The sequence below is a fragment of the Ostrinia nubilalis genome, chromosome 18 (genome assembly GCF_963855985.1).
Source record: "Ostrinia nubilalis chromosome 18, ilOstNubi1.1, whole genome shotgun sequence".
NCBI lineage: Eukaryota > Metazoa > Arthropoda > Insecta > Lepidoptera > Crambidae > Ostrinia > Ostrinia nubilalis.
In genome coordinates, this window is record NC_087105.1 from 7,989,840 (window position 1) to 8,009,039 (window position 19,200).

General features: G+C 37.1%; 1 protein-coding gene across 1 annotated transcript in view; it reads right to left on the reverse strand.

Moving 5' to 3' along the window:
* The window catches only part of LOC135080809 (uncharacterized), a 158,094-nt gene that overhangs the window by 39,778 nt on the left and 99,116 nt on the right, over positions 1–19,200 (reverse strand). The window contains exons 5-8 of the mRNA XM_063975531.1: positions 11,575–11,685; positions 3,754–3,960; positions 2,964–3,109; positions 1,987–2,137 (exon numbers count right to left, since the gene is read on the reverse strand). Of these exons, the coding sequence (XP_063831601.1) occupies positions 1,987–2,137; positions 2,964–3,109; positions 3,754–3,960; positions 11,575–11,685 (615 nt within the window). The remainder of the gene's footprint in view (positions 1–1,986; positions 2,138–2,963; positions 3,110–3,753; positions 3,961–11,574; positions 11,686–19,200) is intronic.

Here is a 19,200-nt window from a genome sequence, read left to right on the forward strand (position 1 = left end):
TCATGTTATGTCGTGACAACGGAAAACGGGTTTCATTTTTATATATATAGATTTTCAGCCTGCAACATTACAGAGCTTCTGCAATTTTTGTAGAGAAAAAATATTTCATCAATATATTTATTAGTCTGCAGGTAGGTATGACGTTAATACATCGCCTATCGTTGAAAATTTTGTATCTTTGGGCGTTTATAACATTGTGTGTATATCAGAGGAGTCACCTTGAGCTGATTCACCTGTAACTTGTCTGGGAAATAAATAAGCCTACACATACACAAAACGAGATCGTTTATAAACAGAATAAGAGCATAATAAACTAGGCTCAAGCAGAACACTCATACAAAAATATTATATTGAGAAACCTACACTACGCGATGTATCGCGTATTGTAATACGTTGCATAAAAACATATTACCAGAAAAATATAAAAGAAAATTCACTAATTGTCAGTCTGTCCTCCTAATAACTAAGTGCTCCGGAATCTTATTATTAAAATTAAATTACAGCTTCATCCATTATGAGATGAGTCGTAAACTCTAATACTAGCTCCTTCACTCAGGTAATAAAGTCCTAATTAAATTAATATCAATATTATAAAATCAGTAGAATGAGGAAAAATAAAACTAAAGTTTACTCACACAAAAGGATTTGCGAAAAAAATGAATTACATAAAGTTTTAATAAGAAAAACCAAATGGAAAAGAAACGAATGTAAAAATAATTTTCATGAATCCATTTTTTATGATTACAAAAGCAGAAAATATTGTAGAGATTCGATTTTCCTTGTTAAAATTTTCCCGAAAGTTAAGAGAAAAACAGTTGATTTCTTTTAAGTGTAACTGCGGCTTTATTTGCCGTAAACACTTCCAGCGAAGCACTGACATTTCAGCCGACTCAGATTCTGCAGATTCCCACTTTTTGTTTGCTCTTTGAAAACCAACGCCATATTGCTTCCCTAAACACATTTTGCTTGTGTAACGAATTTCGTTGCGCATATTTTGGTATTACTAGAGTTAAAATTGCCGTCTAAATTGTTTTACTGACATTTAATTTTCTTATGAAAACCAAGAACGTCGAGCTTCTTCAGGAATACTTTTTTGGTGGAATGTTCATTGACTTCTTCAGAAAGCTATTTTTGTTACTTCAAACTACTTTTGTTACTTTTAAAATAACTGCGCTTTGGTGAAATTGTGTTATGTTAGTGTCATTGACAGTTTTTCCAGTTCATCTGATTAAATATTTAATTTTAACAATGCGTTAACCACCATTGGGTGCGCAAACATTAATAATTAAATATGCCATCCGTCTTGAACATTTCTGAACCGTTTTGTGCCTAAACACAACCGTCTCAAATATACGCTTATTTAACCTCATTCACGGAACTTAAACAAATCCCGAGTTCCGTCTCGCGAGCGCCCGCGGCGTTACAATTAGCCTTACTTCTTAATTCGCAGGACCATTCTCCAAACGAATATTGCGACGGAATAGGCAATAAAGGAGCGCGGTTCAACCAGTTGGCACATCTGTAACGCCGTTAAGCTTAATTATCATTGCCACTTGAGCAGTCGCTCAGCACGTGCGTACGCGTACGAGACGCCACCTAATTTAATATTGTGAAAAGTATTGTTAGATTTTACAAACTTTCTAACAAGTTTTTGCCATTTTCATGGCCTACTTTTAAATAGTTGTAAATGGCAACTGAGCGGCGTATAACAGATTAGGTTGATAAAACTGTAATGAATTCGCAATATCTGAAGAAAATAACAGTAATACACTAGTTAGTTAAAAAGTTTTAGACGAAGTTCTTGTTGAAAATCAAGATGACAGGCAGCTGTGAACATGTGTAGGATTTTATGACAATGATGTATAACTAAAAACATGCTTAATATTTCTTATCTACTACCAACTTACTTTTGAGACTCAATTTCACAATTACTTAACAAAAGGTTACACACCATAGTTCCCAAAATAGCATAGAAATGTCACTCACACACAACGTCCAGCTTGAAGGCATCCTCAATGCTCTGCCCGGGCAGCGCGCTGTTGTCGGCTTGGCACTTGACTTGCACGCCGTCGTCCTCCGGCAGAGGCATGAACTGGAGGTTGCTGCTCACCCACGTCTCGTTCATGCTTTCGGTTATCTAGAAGTAAGTATTTTGTTATGATAAAGTATCAATGTTAGGTGTGCACAGAACAGTTCTGGGAAAAAATGTTTATCAAATTTTTTAATCGAGATATTGGTGATAGATATAAATATTAATATCAGTCATGGCCAATCAAGTGTGCATGTTTGATTTTGATTCCGTCTTGGTTCATCATTGGATCCATTTGTAAACACCCTTTACCTCATCTTGGTTTAACAAAATCATCAAAATATTTTTCATGGAATAGAAATGAATCCTTCCCAGTTGCGGTTCAAAACCACTTGTAATTTAGTCTTGATTTCTTAACAAATCCAATCTCTAGAGCTCTACCCACATTTTTAATGAGATGAGATTTTAGCCGATTTTAGAGATAAGCCGTGTGGTGACGGCAGAGTAGAATACATTTGTCACCAACCCCTACGCTTCCCGCGGGTGTCGTAAGAGGCGACTTAGGGACTACACATCAAACAGAGAATGGGCAGCAGCGCTCTCTGAAAAACATCAATCTTTTAAACTGCGATCTCCAACCCGCCTGCCTAGCGTGGAGATTATGGCAAAACCCTCCACTATAGTGGAGGAGGCTCATAGTCCAGCAGTGGACTGTAAAGGGCTGTTGATGATGATGATGATGATGATGATGAGATTTTCATAATTACTATTTCTGGAGAAAAAACTTTTCATAAACCGCGAAAGCTTAAAGTAAGAAAATAATTTTGTTTCCCTTCCCAGATTTAGTCTTAAAGAAAAACAACTCTAGTTATTTCCAAAAATAGTTAATTTTCTACAATAACGCTTTTTAATTAAGATTTAATATTCCACTCACCTTTCCCCTCTTAAATTTTCTGTTTTCTTTGTACCACGTGAGCTGAGCTGGTGGTCTACTGCCTTCGGAGACGCACGTGAGGCTGATGTACCTCTCTGAAGATAGTGTTGCTGGTTTGTTTAATATTTCTACTAGGGTTGGTCTTACTGTAACAAACATTTTAGGTCAGTAAAAAATTGGAGCGGGCAGCGCAGGACCGTTCATTGTGGAAAACATTGGGGGAAGCCTTTGTCCAGAACTGGACGTCATTTGGCTGAAACGAACGAACGAAAAAATTGAAAAAGGGCACATAGAGTAGCTGTCAACTTTGTAAACATCATCATCATCAGGTCATATAGTGTCCACTGCAGAGGCATGAATGGCAAATGAAGGATTTGGCCTCCAAGCACACCGACCAGACTGAGTTGAAGAGGCCATGTATTTGTCAAGCCTAGACGCAGACCACTGACTTTTAGTTGGCCGATAGTTGGGTCGAGCTGTTAATCAGTATGGATATGTATGAAAGAGCGCACATTACATCGATTTGGTATCGGCCGATTCTTCATACAAATTAGAATCAGGCCCAACTATTGGCCAATTAAAAGTTGGTGGTCTGCGCCTAGGCTTAGTCTTATGCCACCATCCACAGGAAGAGTGGGAGTGGTTCTATTCTCCTTTTATGAAATCACTGAGATCACGAGATTGAACTGTCTCAGTATTCTTAACATCACTTAGCAATTAAAAATTTACACAAACAGCTCGGTGTACTCTCTTACTCTTCTAACATTTTTTGACCACGAAAAATACTCACAATTCATTTCCAGCCTAACAGTCTTCTCCTGCGGGCTGACTAGATTAGTGTTTGAGGCTCTACACTTGAAGGTAGTGTTCAAATGGCTTCTTTTCACGTGTGGCAACTCCAGCCGGTTGACCACGACGTGGGTGTCAGTCTTCTCACCGATGTACTGGGACGCTGGGGTCCCGTTTATGAGCCACATCACTGTTGGTGCTGGACGACCTGTTGGAGAAAAATAATTTATAAATAAAAATACACATATTTTGCGAAAGTAACTCTGTCTGCCTGCCTGCGTCGCTTTCACGCCTAAACCACTGAACCGATTTTGATGAAATTTGTCATTGAGATAGTTTAAGTCCCGGGAAAGGATATAGGATAGTTTTTATCCCGGTTTTTGAGACAGGGACGCGCGCGATAAAGTTTTTCTGTCACAGACAAAATTCCACGCGGGCGAAGCCGCGGGCGGAAAGCTAGATCTATACAGTGTGTCCGGGCTTGTAGTGATCAAACTTTAAGGGCGTAATCTATGGACAATTTTATCGATGAAAATACTTCAAATTTGGGGCTTGACCCATTTCTCGCAAAATTACGAGGATTTAAGTTTTTAATTTTTAGTTTTTACCTCTTCCTTCAAAAACAAGTGAAAGCGTGGGTAGCTTAACACTAATAAGCAAACATTTTATATCATGCGATAGCCAATAAAATTATCTATCAGCAGAAGTAGAAAACAGATACAAGTTTCATACATTTTAAGGGAGTAAGAATGGATTTAATTAGAAAAAAACATGACTTTATTCACTTCTTTTTCAGTTATTTTCCAACACAAGAAAAACCAGGTCGTTAAGGTATGTTTTATTTGCATTGTATTATTAGTATTTGAGCTATTCTACAAAACGAATGTAAATTTATTAGTCTACGTCTATTAGTTTCGACGTAATTGTTGAACAAAGATACCCCTTCCCAGCGGTTTCCATAGTAATCGGAATAGGTTGTGTGATTCTTTCAGGCAGTGCATTTTCGCATGTCGCGTGCGATTTAAATTAAAAACTTAAATCGATGTAATTTTTCGAGAAATGGGTCAGGCCCCAAATTTGAAGTATTTTCACCGATAAAATTGTCCATAGATTACGCCCTTAAAGTTTGATCACTACATGGCCGGACACACTGTATAAAAGAAAGTCGTGTTAGTTACACCACTTATAACTCAAGAACGGCTGAACCGATTTAGCTGAAAATTGTCAGGGAGGTAGTTTAGAGCCAGGATTAGGACATAGGATACTTTTTATCCCGTTCGAAATAAAAAAAAGTCTGCTTATTTATTGCCATTAAGGCGGAACAAAGTTCGCCGGGTCAGCTAGTAGGCTATAAAACATCTTTTATGTACGACATCGGTGCATTGTCGATATACGTAGAAGACCATCGTCACCTGGGGCTATGGTCAATTGGTCAAGTAATAACTCTAAATCTAGATAGGTAAAGTACGAATTATTTGCATCCTCTTAATTTGCCGCTTGCTAAATGTAAAGAATAATACTCGAGTGCGAGCGAAATAGCGTTGCCTACCAGTCAATGACCAGTTTGACATCTCGAGCTAAAATCCTAAAAAGTTGCAATCTTTGTGCAAGAATTCTTAGGGATTTTACAACAATATTATCGACGTGAACACGCCTAATGATATTACGCGTAATAAGCGTCAAAAACTTATACGCTTTGCTGAAGTACTAAATTTTAAGAGCGCTTAGTAATCAAATGCGTTCATATATCTCAGCATATATGAATTTCAAATGCTAATTCGGGTAATTTATTATAAAATCGCTCTTGAAACTTCGAGCCGCTTAATAATGCCGTTATGAGCAACGGGCGAGTTGAACTTCAAGTGTTTTCGGCCAATTTTCGTATAAGTACAAACATTTTCCTTTAAGCCTTCGAGAGTAGTTGGTAATTTAATATTGAAGGTGAATTATAGGCGTATAACGTCGAATATGTTATGTTGACTGGAATAAGTCATATCGAAGCAATGGGGGTCGATAAATCTATACTTATAATAAATCTGTAGAGAGGTCAATTCTGTACATGAAATATATCTTCAAAATAACTATCAGAGGGTGATTAGTGATGGATACTGATGCCAAAAATGCAATCAGTAAAATTTTTGTCTGTCTGTCTGTCTGTCTGTCTGTCCGTCTGTATGTTCCTTATAGAAACAAAAACTACTAGACGGATTTTAACGAAACTTAGTACAATGATTCTTCATACTCCTGGGCAGGTTATAGTATACTTAGGAATTCCCACGGGAACGGGACTAAGCGGGAAAATCCTTTTGTATGAAAAATCTAAACCGCTTAAGTGAGACGCTTGAAATTTGGCACGCAGGTATCTTAGTAAACTTAAAGCTTAGTTACAACAGGATATTGCAAAATTCCCACGGACACGGGAGTTAGCGGGAAAAAACATTTGTATGAAACAATCTAAACCGCGTAAGATAGATGAAGGGATTAAAAGGGGATCCACGCGTACGAAGTCGCGGGCGGCCGCTAGTATTAAATAAATATCATTGGACATTTTTACACTACTGAGCAAAGCTTGTAATGCAATGGATACTAGACAACAGACAACGGATAAAACATACTTAAACCTACTTTTTTTTTCAGAAGATGTCTAGATGAAAATGAAGAAAAGAATATAAGATGAGATCGTTCCTGAGACACAAATGACAGATCCTTCGATAGATCCAATTTTAGACTTCAACTCCACGTACTAAGTGACGAGAATGAGGTCAAATGAGCATGATCATAGAAGTGAATCTGTAAACAGTCATACTGTGGTTCCTCTATCCATAAAGTATCCTTCGGACAAGTTTGGATAAATTAGTCTGCTAAGCAACAAACGTAACTTGGACTCGAAACTCGGATTCGACATGCAATTGATAAGTTTGACACTTATATTCAGGTCAAACACGACCGACGACCCTGCGAGGGCCAACAACTTTGAATTGAAAGGTTTTTCCTGGAATCCTCCAAAGTTATTCGATAGGTTAAAGGATTTGGATTCCGATTTGAAATAATCATTTTCTGAATGTTGCTTGAAATAGATAGGTGCAAATAAGGTTGTTAGATAATAATAATTGTAATTTGAACTTGTTATTTCAAGAAAATTTTCAGATTCTGCACATAATATTTTGAAAAATAAAAAACAAACAGAATCGTTGAATAGCTCTTATGTGCAATGTGCAATATTGTGTATGTTTTTTTATTGTTTTTTATCCTGCACAATCTGCCTTTATTATGAGCTGTGATATGAGTATAGAAATGTAGTTTTGCTTCTTAGTCTTCTTACTTCTTCCTCAACTTGACAAATTAGCTTCATTTTCAAAACTTTGAACTTGTGTAAGCTTTAGTTATAAGAGCTTTTTACTGACTGAGACGCTGTTCAAAATAGATGCGTGTCACGTACACCTTCATCTATAAGGTAAACTTCATGAAAATGCCAAAATATACTCGTGCGGTACGGTTCAGAGCCAAAGCACACGATGCGTTGCGACGCCGCACTGCAAAGATTTCGCCATATCGCGCGACGCGGCGACGCACCGTTCGTGTACCCACCACAGATATTTTCTATGTAAGACGACGCAGCGACACCGCTCCGGCATCGCATCGTCACCGCAACGCATCGTGAGCTTTGGCTCTCAGGGAATTAGCCTCGGCCACGTCTGGCGAGGCCGTAATTACGTTATCGCCGACTGCTGTACGCCGTATTGATCATTCCACGTCACTTGACGTAATAAACCGGCGACTTACAAAAATGGAGGGCTGTGTTTTTATTGTTTTACACCGAGCGGTTGGCGTTTAAATATAGTGTATGCGGTAGATTTTTTACGGTATTTTTATATTGTATTAAAGCAGTTGCTTCTATAACCAACTCACATATTTTATGATACAGATTTTGAGCAAAGACATGAAAAATGGGGATAAAATAAAAAGCACAAAATGTAATGTTTATAACACCTAATAAGTTAAGACTAAGAGAGAAGAATAGTAAAAGCTGCGTTTTCTATTTATTAGCTTTTTATTCTTCAATGGATTTACTATTTCCAGTAAAATACCTATACTTACTTTCTAACTAGTTCTATAAATGCCCGGTCATTTCGACTAATGTTTAATCAAGCACACAGGGAATAAGTTCAAACTTAGTTTTTTGTTCTTAAACATAATTAAAGTTGACTAATTACTTTCTAACCTTTCAAGATAAAGGCACTCAGAAAGTTTGTCTAATCGGTACATAGTTTGTGTTAGTAGAGTTGTAATTTTGAGTTCGATGGGTCTAAATGACACCTTGACGTTAACTTTTCAGTTAGGTGTATCTTTAGAGTAATTATTGACAAATAAACTTTTGGTTAAAAAATGTTTTATCGGTTACTTGTATTGTTTATTAAACTAGGCAGAGGCTTCGAAAGAGATTTGATAATATTACCAGTTTCCCAGTGAAATATTCCTATGCCCGCCTCAAAAACCTTTTGAATGTCAACTTAACGCAACTGATTTACATTTATTTTGGCATCAACATTATTATTTACTGAGTTAACTGAAAAATGTAAAGCTGATTTGCCCCACCTAACTTTGACCTTAACTATTACGATAACCGGTGCTTTTTGTACGGATTTTGTCAATTTTTTGACGTTTGTCAAAGTTAAAGTAAGATGGTGCAACCCAGCCTGTTTTTTTGCGAAGAGGTAAATAATATCAATACAACCAAACCTTCTCTGTCTTCACTACAATGTCGTTTAATAAGTATTTTTAGACTTATTTTGATTTGATATAATTAAAACTCACCAGTCCGCTCGATATAAATACTTCTCCCTACTTCCCAAAAAGAGCAGGAACATTTTTCCGCCATTTATTTACATAACGTTGTCCTAAAAGATCTAAAGATCTTATGTAAATTACCTTCCAAACTCATCGTTGTTAGTCCCAAACTTTGCCTTGATGACGGGAATATTTCAAATAACAATTTCCCATCGTGTACACATCCAGAGCGTCACAAATCACGACAATATCAGTCAAGAAATAAGCATAAGTTCTCCCCAAAGTGGGAGATGAGAAATTAAACCGATTACTTTGATATATTGCCGTTAAACTTTCCGATAAGTCACTTCCAGGATCGGCACGGCACGGTGTAAAGTTATACGCTTCAAGCCTTGGAGGAAAGCGAGAAATTAGACGCCCCAATACGTTTAATAGGAATGTTTGCAGATATTTTTGGATTTGCAAGATATAGGTGATCTTTTACATAAACGATTACACGGTTGAGTGGTGCGTTATCTTGTTCTGCTCAAATAACCTTCTGCCTTCCTTCTGATTGGATAGCTATGGTCTATTATTAGTAGTATACCTAAATGGTTATCCTCCAACACATACTCACAAAATGATAGTTAATTATCTTAAGCTTAACCTAGTAAAGCAGCATTTCCAATCTAGTAGTTAAAAATTGATTAAAATACAATTAAAACGATTAATAATCAATACCCATTTAAATGGACGTGAACTAGACACGATTTTATGAAACGATACACAAGCTTAATTAATCTACACTCAAGAATACTCAAGATAGAGTCATGCGTGATACTGGAATTTGATTAATCACAGACCAATACTTTAAATAATTTTGAGCGTCGGATTTTAGTGTCTCAATATTTCCAAGTCCCATCATCACCCGATTTTAGTGTGCCAAGATTTTTCCGTGTCATTAAAGCCAGCCGCAGCTCGCAATACCCGTAATCCCCGGAGCCTTAATTCCGAAGTTGTACGCATAACAATATTTTCTGCCGATATGAAAGCAAGTTGGGAATCTTCTGTGTAAACCGGGCTTAATCCTTTCAAGCGCTTAATGTTTCGAGTTGGAATTATGCATAGCCCAGGGGATTAGCGGGTTGTCATCCCGTGTCGCCCGCGAACGACTCCGCTGGATCATTTTCATGGTACACTGTGCTAACAAATGGATCACTCAGTTAGTTTCGGGTGAGTCGTGAATGGTTTTGTTTGTTTGGCTACGCCCATTTTGTATTAAATTCGATGGGGAAGAAAAATGATGGTTTCAATACGATGGCGCTTTCTTAGATTGCGTTGCTGTTAGGTTTTAAGATTCCGTGGTTCTGACAAGGAACCCTTATTTTAATTAGTTTCGCTAGAAGACCGAGGCTTATATCTAAGAATAATAAAAGGTGCACACAGTGATAACACGCACACGCTTATGACTGTCAAATTGACAATTTGAATGAGATCTTCACATAGTACTGTACAGTCCTCTCAACTTAAGCTGAGAATTGCATTTGTGTGAGTGCACACCGATAGTGTAGAGTGGCAATCGGCTTGAGGCGCGGCGCGTCCCGCGCATGGTTTAAACCGGTTTATACTAATTTATAGCAAGCGGCCTGAGGCGCGGCGCGTCCGCCACGCGTCACTTCCCTGCCGCTCACATACTTCACTTCACCCCCGGTACTGGTAGCAGATAGACGTGTAATTTTATGTAATTGTGTTCCAAATATTAGTGAAATGGCTCCTACTGTAAGTGAATTTCCTGTACGAAAACCATTAAGCAGGCAAGTGAAAGAAATTTTACGCTAATTGAATACTTATTTTAAAGGTGTGAACGAAAAGTTTTTAGTCTGTTTTTATTTTGTAATTTTATAAATTTGTTTGTCTTTTTGTTGTATTTTGTAAGGCTGGCTGGACGCCCTCTCTATAAACGGTGCTCGCAGAATATCAGCGTCGAGGTACTTCGTGCCTTGGCAATTGGCATATGCTGAGCGAGGACCTGTTTTTATTTATTTATTTATTTAAAAGGATGTGTCAAGTGTCGTAACATCGGTTCCTTTTAATAAAACATTAATTTTATTTGTATGTGTTTTACTAACTGTACTTTTGGCGATCACTCACACAAATGCAATTCTCAGCTTAAGTTGATAGGACTGTACCGCTCTTTTACGCTCGCTGTTTGGCAGAGTCCTAAGTTATGCGGCTGTGTATGATTCTAACCAAAAGCACCAAAATATTGGTTCAGGCAATAAAGATGAAACAAGTTTATTTGTCAATGACAATACTCCTTGAACAAAAAATGTAGGTTGTGCTTTTTGTTAAAAATACAATTACCTACTACAGATTCCTATACTTAATTTTGCCATTTGGTATGAATTTTGACATGTACATTTCCTTGTTCAATTTATTCATACGAAGAATAAAATTTTCTTGTCAAATATTGGATTGAAACTGAATGGATATTATTTAATCTTTTACGTGGGTGGGCCGTAGAATCAAGATAACCAAAAATATATTAAAACACCTTCATTCAATTGCTATAACCCAATATTATTGGTCATCAAATAATAATTAAGGCAAAGCTTACAATTATTAAATCCATTTACCTAATATCGTTTCATTCGTTTCAAAGAAATCTACGTCATCATTGTAAGTTTTCATAATTAAAATACCTGGCCAACTATTACTATTTATTTATTTATAATTATTTCTCTATTAGATATGTGAGGAGATCTCTGTGAGGAGTCTGTGATATAACCATTGGATGTTAAATGGATGAACGAAATTCAAGTCAAACTGTCAAGTTCAGTAACAATAGCTTACTTAAGATAACTAATTATTAAGGTTAAGGCTAGATTGCACCATATTTTTAGCTACGGTTAGGCTAAGTTGCAAATTACTTTAACCGTAACTATAACCATAACCGGTTGTCTTTGTATGTAGTTTGACTGACTTTTGACATTAATTTGTTACAGTTAACGTAAGATGGTGCAACCCTGGGCTAATTAATAATAATACAACTAACCTCCTCTGACTTCGCAGACCAGCACCAGCTCGTTTCCCTCTTCTAAAGGGCCGACTACTCCAGACACGTCCCGTCCCGACTTGTCGTACAGGATAAGCTGGTGTGGTGGCACTGGGAACAAAAGAAAAACGATGTTTAGAAATTCCAAAAGGTTAATGCACTTTTTCAACCGATTCTGAACTCTGACTGGTAATTTCTGATTTCAGGATTTGTCATCTATTTGACAAGGAAATAATAATAATTAAAATTTAATCAATTGTCCAATATATTTCAACGGGCCTAAAATTTTGTGTGTACCTATGTGTGCTTGAGGACATCGTAGTCATGAGTAATACTTACTCGATACACGGAGTAAAACGTTAATATTATTATAATTATTTACATATTATTTAAAAATAATTTACAAATTCGAATCGTGAAAATGCGTAAGTGAGGATAATCGAGAGTCGAGCGAGAGAAAAAACAAAAACGCATCGTTAACGGTCGTCGAAAAAAGAATGCTGTTTTCTTGGTGGCCAGTGTCGCGTGGCCAAGAAAATAGGCGCGCTACGTTTAGGTAGGCATCAGAATAATAAAACAGTTGTCGTTTTTTTAGTCCTTGAAGAGTTTCAGGGCTTTATGACGAGTTGAATAAAAAGAGAATTTATGTGAAAAAAAAAAGAGAGATTCCATGCTCCGGAGGGCTTTTGAAGCCGTCGGTCTCTAAGGAATAGGGTTTTTCCTTTTTTTTTGTCAGGGAATAAAATGCATACCCTCAAACTAGAAGGGGTAGTGGGTTAATTGGGGCTTTCCCTATCAGACGGGTAGGGCCTATCTACCAAAACCTGAAGGTGTCTTTCAAAGTCTATTGGGACGGAATGGTCAGTTACTGTCCAGGCTAGATGACCTTGAAATTCTTAGAAGCCCTTTTCAGGGCAATTATGAAAGTCCCAAATTTTTCTCCTTTCTTGCTCTCCCACCATTACGGTACAACATTATCGGCTGGTGCTAAAAATAATCTCAGTTTCTTCTGTCAGGAACAACCAATACCTACAAGATATTATGTACATAATTAGTACAAGTTCAAGGCAATCAATGATAAACTCCGCAATCCTAACACCAACGCTCAGATTTCATTGCCGGAACCGTACTTAACCATCCACTGACGGCTAACTAAACTTGTACAGTTTACCTTTGTTAGCAATGTAACATTATTTATTAGCTACCAAACTTAAAGGGATTAGTGGATCGGTAAAGTTGAATTTCAATGACAACAAAGCTCGTAGTGAAGTTTATTAATTTAATCTATGGTCAGGGTAGGGCGTGGCGTTTCGGTTCAATGAGGACAAAAGTTTAGAACCTGCGTCAAGTAAGGGTAACTTTATAGGTCGATGCTAATAGAATGAGGATGGCTACAGTTTCATGTACGAGAAGTTGAGTGAAGCACCAGATTTTTTACTTCTTTTTTTAGTTTTACACCCGTATTCACAAACATTACTATGAGGTGTCACAGTGCGCGTGGACGCACAGGGTGACACACGAACCAATCATCCTCTATTCAACGCTGTGCGTTCGATTTGGTGCTTCTTCACTAAGGCTGAGTTGCACCACCTAACTTTGACCGTAACTATAATGATAATCGGCGTTTTTTGCATGGTGTTTGACAGATTTTTGACATTTGTTTAAGTTAAAGTTAAATGGAGCAACTAAACCTAAGCATCGTTTGTGAATACGGGCATTGTTGTAAGTACAGACACATTAATATGACACATAAAAACGTTACTATGCAAATAGTATTCTAGAATAACATTTACTCATTTTTTAAAATCTGCACATCATTCTCTCACATCTGGAAGTGATCGCTTCTAAGTGCTAAGGACTAGAGGTGAAACGGATAGTTGTTTGGCCGGATACCGGATACCGGATATCCGGCCAGCTGCTAGGCCGGATAGCCGGATATCCGGCGGCCGGATAGTTGGCCCATTGTCTCGTTGCATATCGTGACGAGTTTAGCGCCGCACAGGTGCTTCGAACGCGATCAGTGGGTCTATTAGTAGACTAGACTAGTCACACTTTTCGAAAATCGAATCCGTCCGAACAGAATGTCAGATTTTGCCACTTGTCTTGGAGGCAGATCAATTCGACCGATTTCGGTTGCTATTGTGTCTGATTGAATAGCGAAAATTAAATTAGTTTACTTGTTGCGTAATCTGACTGAACTGCATGCATCATGTCATCAGACCATCAGTGAAAAAAAGATCGCCTTTTTTATTTGGCAATATTTCGTTCGACATTAACAGATATTTACTAATTTATGTATTCGTCATTAGAGTGAATAGCCCAGAAAAAGAAATAAGTTTTTTGAAAGGCCTTAATATGGCTTTTTTGTAACTTTTTGGACTTTATATAAAAGCCGTTATTATAAGCCATTTTATTGATATTTACCTCAAAGATTAATGTATTTCATTTTATTATAAGAAATTGTCGTAGTTTTTTAATATCCGGTATCCGGCCGGATAGTGAGTTACTATCCGGTATCCGGCCGGATAGTAAATTTAGGCCGGATATCCGGCCTACCGGATAGTTACCGGATATCCGTTTCATCTCTACTAAGGGCTACCTTCTTCAACTATTTGCGTGGAGTTCAAATAAAAATAACTATCCATCCATTTTTATTATTCAAATGAAGCCTAAACAGATTAAAATTCACTAACAATCGTTGTAAGTATTATCAGTTTGGGAAAAGCGTTTCCAAAAGATAAAAACAAAGTTACAAATCTTTTAACCCAAAACTGCCCGGGAAAATGGACACATGTTGTTTTCCACATAAAACTTGTTTTGTGACGGAGAGGAGGGGAAATAGTGCGTAATTCTACTATTTTTACTTAGCAACATACGGTTTAGGATAACGGGACTTACGCCCGTATTCACAAACGATGCTTGCTTAAGTGAAGAAGCAAATCGAACGCATAGCGTTGAATAGAGCTCTGTGATTGGTTCGTGTGTCACCCTGTGCGTCCACGCGCACTGTGAGACCTCATAGTAATGTTTGTGAATACGGGCGTTAGTAAGCGTGTAGTGTAGGAAGTCCTCAGGCTATCTCACGACTGTATCTGACTTGTCGATGGTAGATTCTGGAGGGGTTTTATCCTTATTTTTGCCATTTTACGTCATTTTGACGCACATGGGGGAAGTCCTATGTCCATCTGCAGACTGGTATAGGCTGGTCATGATGGTGATAATGATGATGTTTTATGCCTAACCCTTATAAAACATTTTTTGTTGTTTACAAAATGTGTAAATATTATATACTGACATTCCCCTGATATCTTTTATTTAAAGGAAAAAAAATCCAGCCACCTCCAAGAAATTTTATTTAATTACTGGATCTGGCAGAAAAAAAAACAACACTCCAGTTTTGCTTTTTATAATAGCTTAGTCAACTGATTCTGAACAATATTCAAATTTCGCTGTATTTATGAACGCTAACAAAATACTCACTAAGCCTTCACAAAAAAACAACAGAAACACTAGAGTTTTTAGTTTTCAATTGTTTCAGCATATAAAGTTTGTTTTGTTTGCCCAAGTCACATTTGCATTTGAATCGCCATCAACGGATTTAGTTACCTTTTTGTAATAACACAAGCAACATTTGAAGTTTGAATAACAGAACGTTTTGCGTACTTACTAGAGATTATGGACATCTAATGGACGCGTATTTCTGAGAAATAAATCAATTTAAGTATGTTGTTAAACTCGCATTTATACAGACACAATATCACTAAGTAAGGGTTGAAAAAAAAAACAAGCAACATCCCTAAGGCCCGGTTTCCACCAATTTTCAACAAAAAAAAATCGAGCGGAGAAATGTCTGGGGGACAATTTTTCTATAAAATTTGACAGCAGCGGCGGCGCGGCACGACGGAGCAAAGCTGTGCGGAGCGGTAACGAGAAGGGGAAATAATGAAATCAAAACACCTCCGCTTCGCTCCGCTCTGCTCCGCCTTGGTGGAATCCGGGCCATACTAGGTTTTATTTTTATTTTAAGCTTTTACCTACGTATAATTTTTTACTAGTTCCATACTTAAGTATTTCTTTTATAGATGAAATGAAGTCTGACATCGTTTTTTGTAATCATGCGATTACCTATTTGCTATCCAAAAAACATTTTCAAAACATTTTAAAACTTGCTAAAATTGGCAGTTTAAATGAACCACAGAAATGCTTTAAAAGCAATCCACAGTTAATTTAGTTTTCTTTGCTCTTACACGGAATCCATTCTCCTGTTCATTCCATGTCCCTGTCGATATGAATTTAACATTCTGCGTCTACGGTGCATTCTCTCCATTCTCTCGCTTTGAAAGGAACCATTTTTCTCTCGCTATTATAAATCCTTTCAGTGAAAACTTGAGGGTGTAATAAATAACTGACATCAATTTTTAGAATGTTATTCTAGTATTGGAAGTATTTATAGTCGGTTGCAGTAGTTTATTATGATAAATACAAAGTTTTAGCCATAGGACGTCCACTGCTGAACATAGGCCTCCCTCAATGATTTCCGTAATAACCGATTGGTAGCGGCCTACATCCTTCGCCTTCCTGCTACCTGCTACCTTTATTTATGAGGTCCTCGGTCCACCTTGTAGGTAACAAGTTATTCAGTTTAGTACACATACATATTTTTCAAATTCATGACATGATTATCACTGGGACACTCGACCATTCACATACCAACCAATTCAAGAGTACCTACTCGTGGTCTATCTTATAAAGCCTTATTCATCAATAAAGGTTCAGAAGTATAATCTAACAAGTTATTTAGATAGACTAACTGTCACAGTTCTGGTATTATTAAACCTATAAACAGAACGTTTCTGTATTCCAAGCAGGAACACATTCAGCCATTCTATACATTAAAGTGAAGTCATTCTCATTACCCGACTATTATAGAACAGTGCTTACAAATGATGGTGTTATAACAGTGTTAAATATTATGTAGAGCCATTATGCGTAATGACTCTATGCTGCCGTTAAACTGCAGTGTTAGAGATGATCCATTTATGCTGCAAGCATTACATTTTATGCTGTTATCATAACGATTTTAGTTTAAAATCAAATGGTTTCATTATCAACTTGGCGGTGAGTATTTTTTATTTATCAAATCCAATCCAATCTAAATGTAGAATGTAGAAAGATCCTAAATATGGTTTATTTAGGCAAATGTGCTATACATTATACATTATATATTATATAAACATTATATATTATATATACATTATATATTATATATACATTAGCGAAAATCTTTATTTAACATCAGGTAGAATTTAGGCGACAATAGCCCAATAGTATCAGTGTCCGAATGCTGATTCTGAACTTGCTGAGGGTAGCTATTTTGAACTATTTGCCGCTGGGCTGTAGTGACGAACTCATTCTTAGCACGAGGTTATTTATAAAATACCTATTAGTAATTTAGTACATACTCGTATGATTAATATTCTTTACACCAAGACCGTATCAATAAATGTGTTCTCAGGGGAATTTCAAAACCTAATTTTAGTCTTCCTTCTTCGATACCAGCCAATCAATACTACTGCTTTGCCCTACACTATGTCAATATCCAGCTCACCCCCACCGCAGATCGTTTACTATCCCGTATCACTTGTAAATGCTTTGTATTACACTCTATGTCGAGGCCTCCACAATATACTAGCGTGTCGGGATTGAATAATGCAACGCACAATACAATAGAGACGGCATTTGAGCAGGGTGACCGAGCTTTGTAAAAAACATGGGTTGCCTCAAGCGGAATTTTGGGTCCGTTATTGGTGACGTACAAATGGACAGTGGGTTCTGATTTGAAACTCAATGTTGCGTTAAAGCCGCGGTTTGGACGATCGGGCTTTTTTTCTCTTTTGTACAAAATTGAAGGGAAGAACAAGCCTTATTGGATCACTCGCGTATAGTCTCAAATTTTCCAAGACTTTTTGAAGCATGTGTTTTATGCGTGATATGGAAAGGACTCAAATAGGGAAATGTTTAAGCATTTACGGCTGTTATTTAACGGGTGTATTCGCAATTAAAGTAAACTTTTCCTTTTTGATTATTTTGAATCGCATGAGATATAAATTGAACTTTCGCCCATAATTCCATTGTGTCTGCTTTTACAAGGTACAACCTTGACATAAGACATCGGAAAAAACTAAATCATAATATTTTCAATGACAGTTTCAGCTAGAAAGCTTTCAATTAACAAAATTAAGACCCCTTCTTATTTATAAAATGTAACCAAACCAGATTGAATTACTTAAAATTCCACCACCCTCAGTTCAAAAATCCGCCTCAAATGAACCAAAAAATTAATTATGCACACGACGAACGAAACGCTAATTGCGGCGCAATCAAAACGCAGCGTATAATTGACGTTTATGAAATTTACCTCCCAAATTGGTTGGTGTTTCAGCTACAGATTCTTGTGTTAAAAGCGTAAAAGAGATGCGTAGAGGGTTCTTACTTACTGCAATAGAGCTCACTATAATATTAGCTTAGTACATTTTTGGTGAAAAGACAAAAAAATATTTTTGCTGAAAGAGATGTACCGACATTTACCCAAAGTTATTGTACAGATGACAGCATATTAATATCAATCATTATTATCAGCATAGTATTATAAAATACTTATTCCAAATTCTCTCCGATCACAACTACTTATGAGACCTCAGTGATTGGCTAAATGGTACACTGTAATGCATCTAGAATTAGAACCCAGATTCTTCAAAAAATAGTATCATCCACTAGGATGTCGTATAGACCATAATTATTGCCCCAATTTACTCACTGCCTTTTAATAAACCGGTAAAGAAACATTGTCCACTAATTTCGTACCTTATTTCATTAACGTAAACTTCAAAATATTTGGCAACAACTCAGCCATCGCCAGATAAGGTAATGACTGGTTCGTAGCTCATCTGTGTTTGTACGCGTACATAAAGTGGACAGGGCATGCGACTAAATTTTTGCTGAAAACTAGCACTTATTACAACTTACATAAGACGCCTTTGTGTTTAATTTGTTGTACCTACTATATTCTTTTTCCTTTACCGTGATAAATGAACACGTTATTACAGCGTTATTTGACGAATCAATTCCAAATTGTTCGTTTGAAATAACTTTCCGTTTTCCGTTCCACGGTACTAATGGCCACTAATAAGGGCCCTTCGCGCCAAGTAAGAGACTTAATTCGGTTACCGAAAGCTCCACGTGTCGAACCGAACGTTATTTTGTTTGCCAGGCCGCAATTAACACGTTCTGTCATGTTGGGATAGTCCGTCGCAGTGTTTTTCTAAATTCGATTTCGGAGGCACGATCGAAAAATCAATTAGGCATCCTTAGGCGTGGGTAAACAAATTTCAACCCTTCCGGCTTGACTGAAGGTTGGATATGACAATAAGTGGCTCCCGGTTCCATCTTAATAAGGTAGAGGAAATGTAAACAATTTTGAGCCCTTTTGATGAAAGAAGGTTGGTAATAATGAAATATTTATTTGTTGCAGACACAATAGCCTCAAGCTAGAGCAGAAACTTTACGGATGACAGCTCAAGCTTAAAACTGTAGCATCTACCTTATTAACATTTGTTGTAAAGTGAG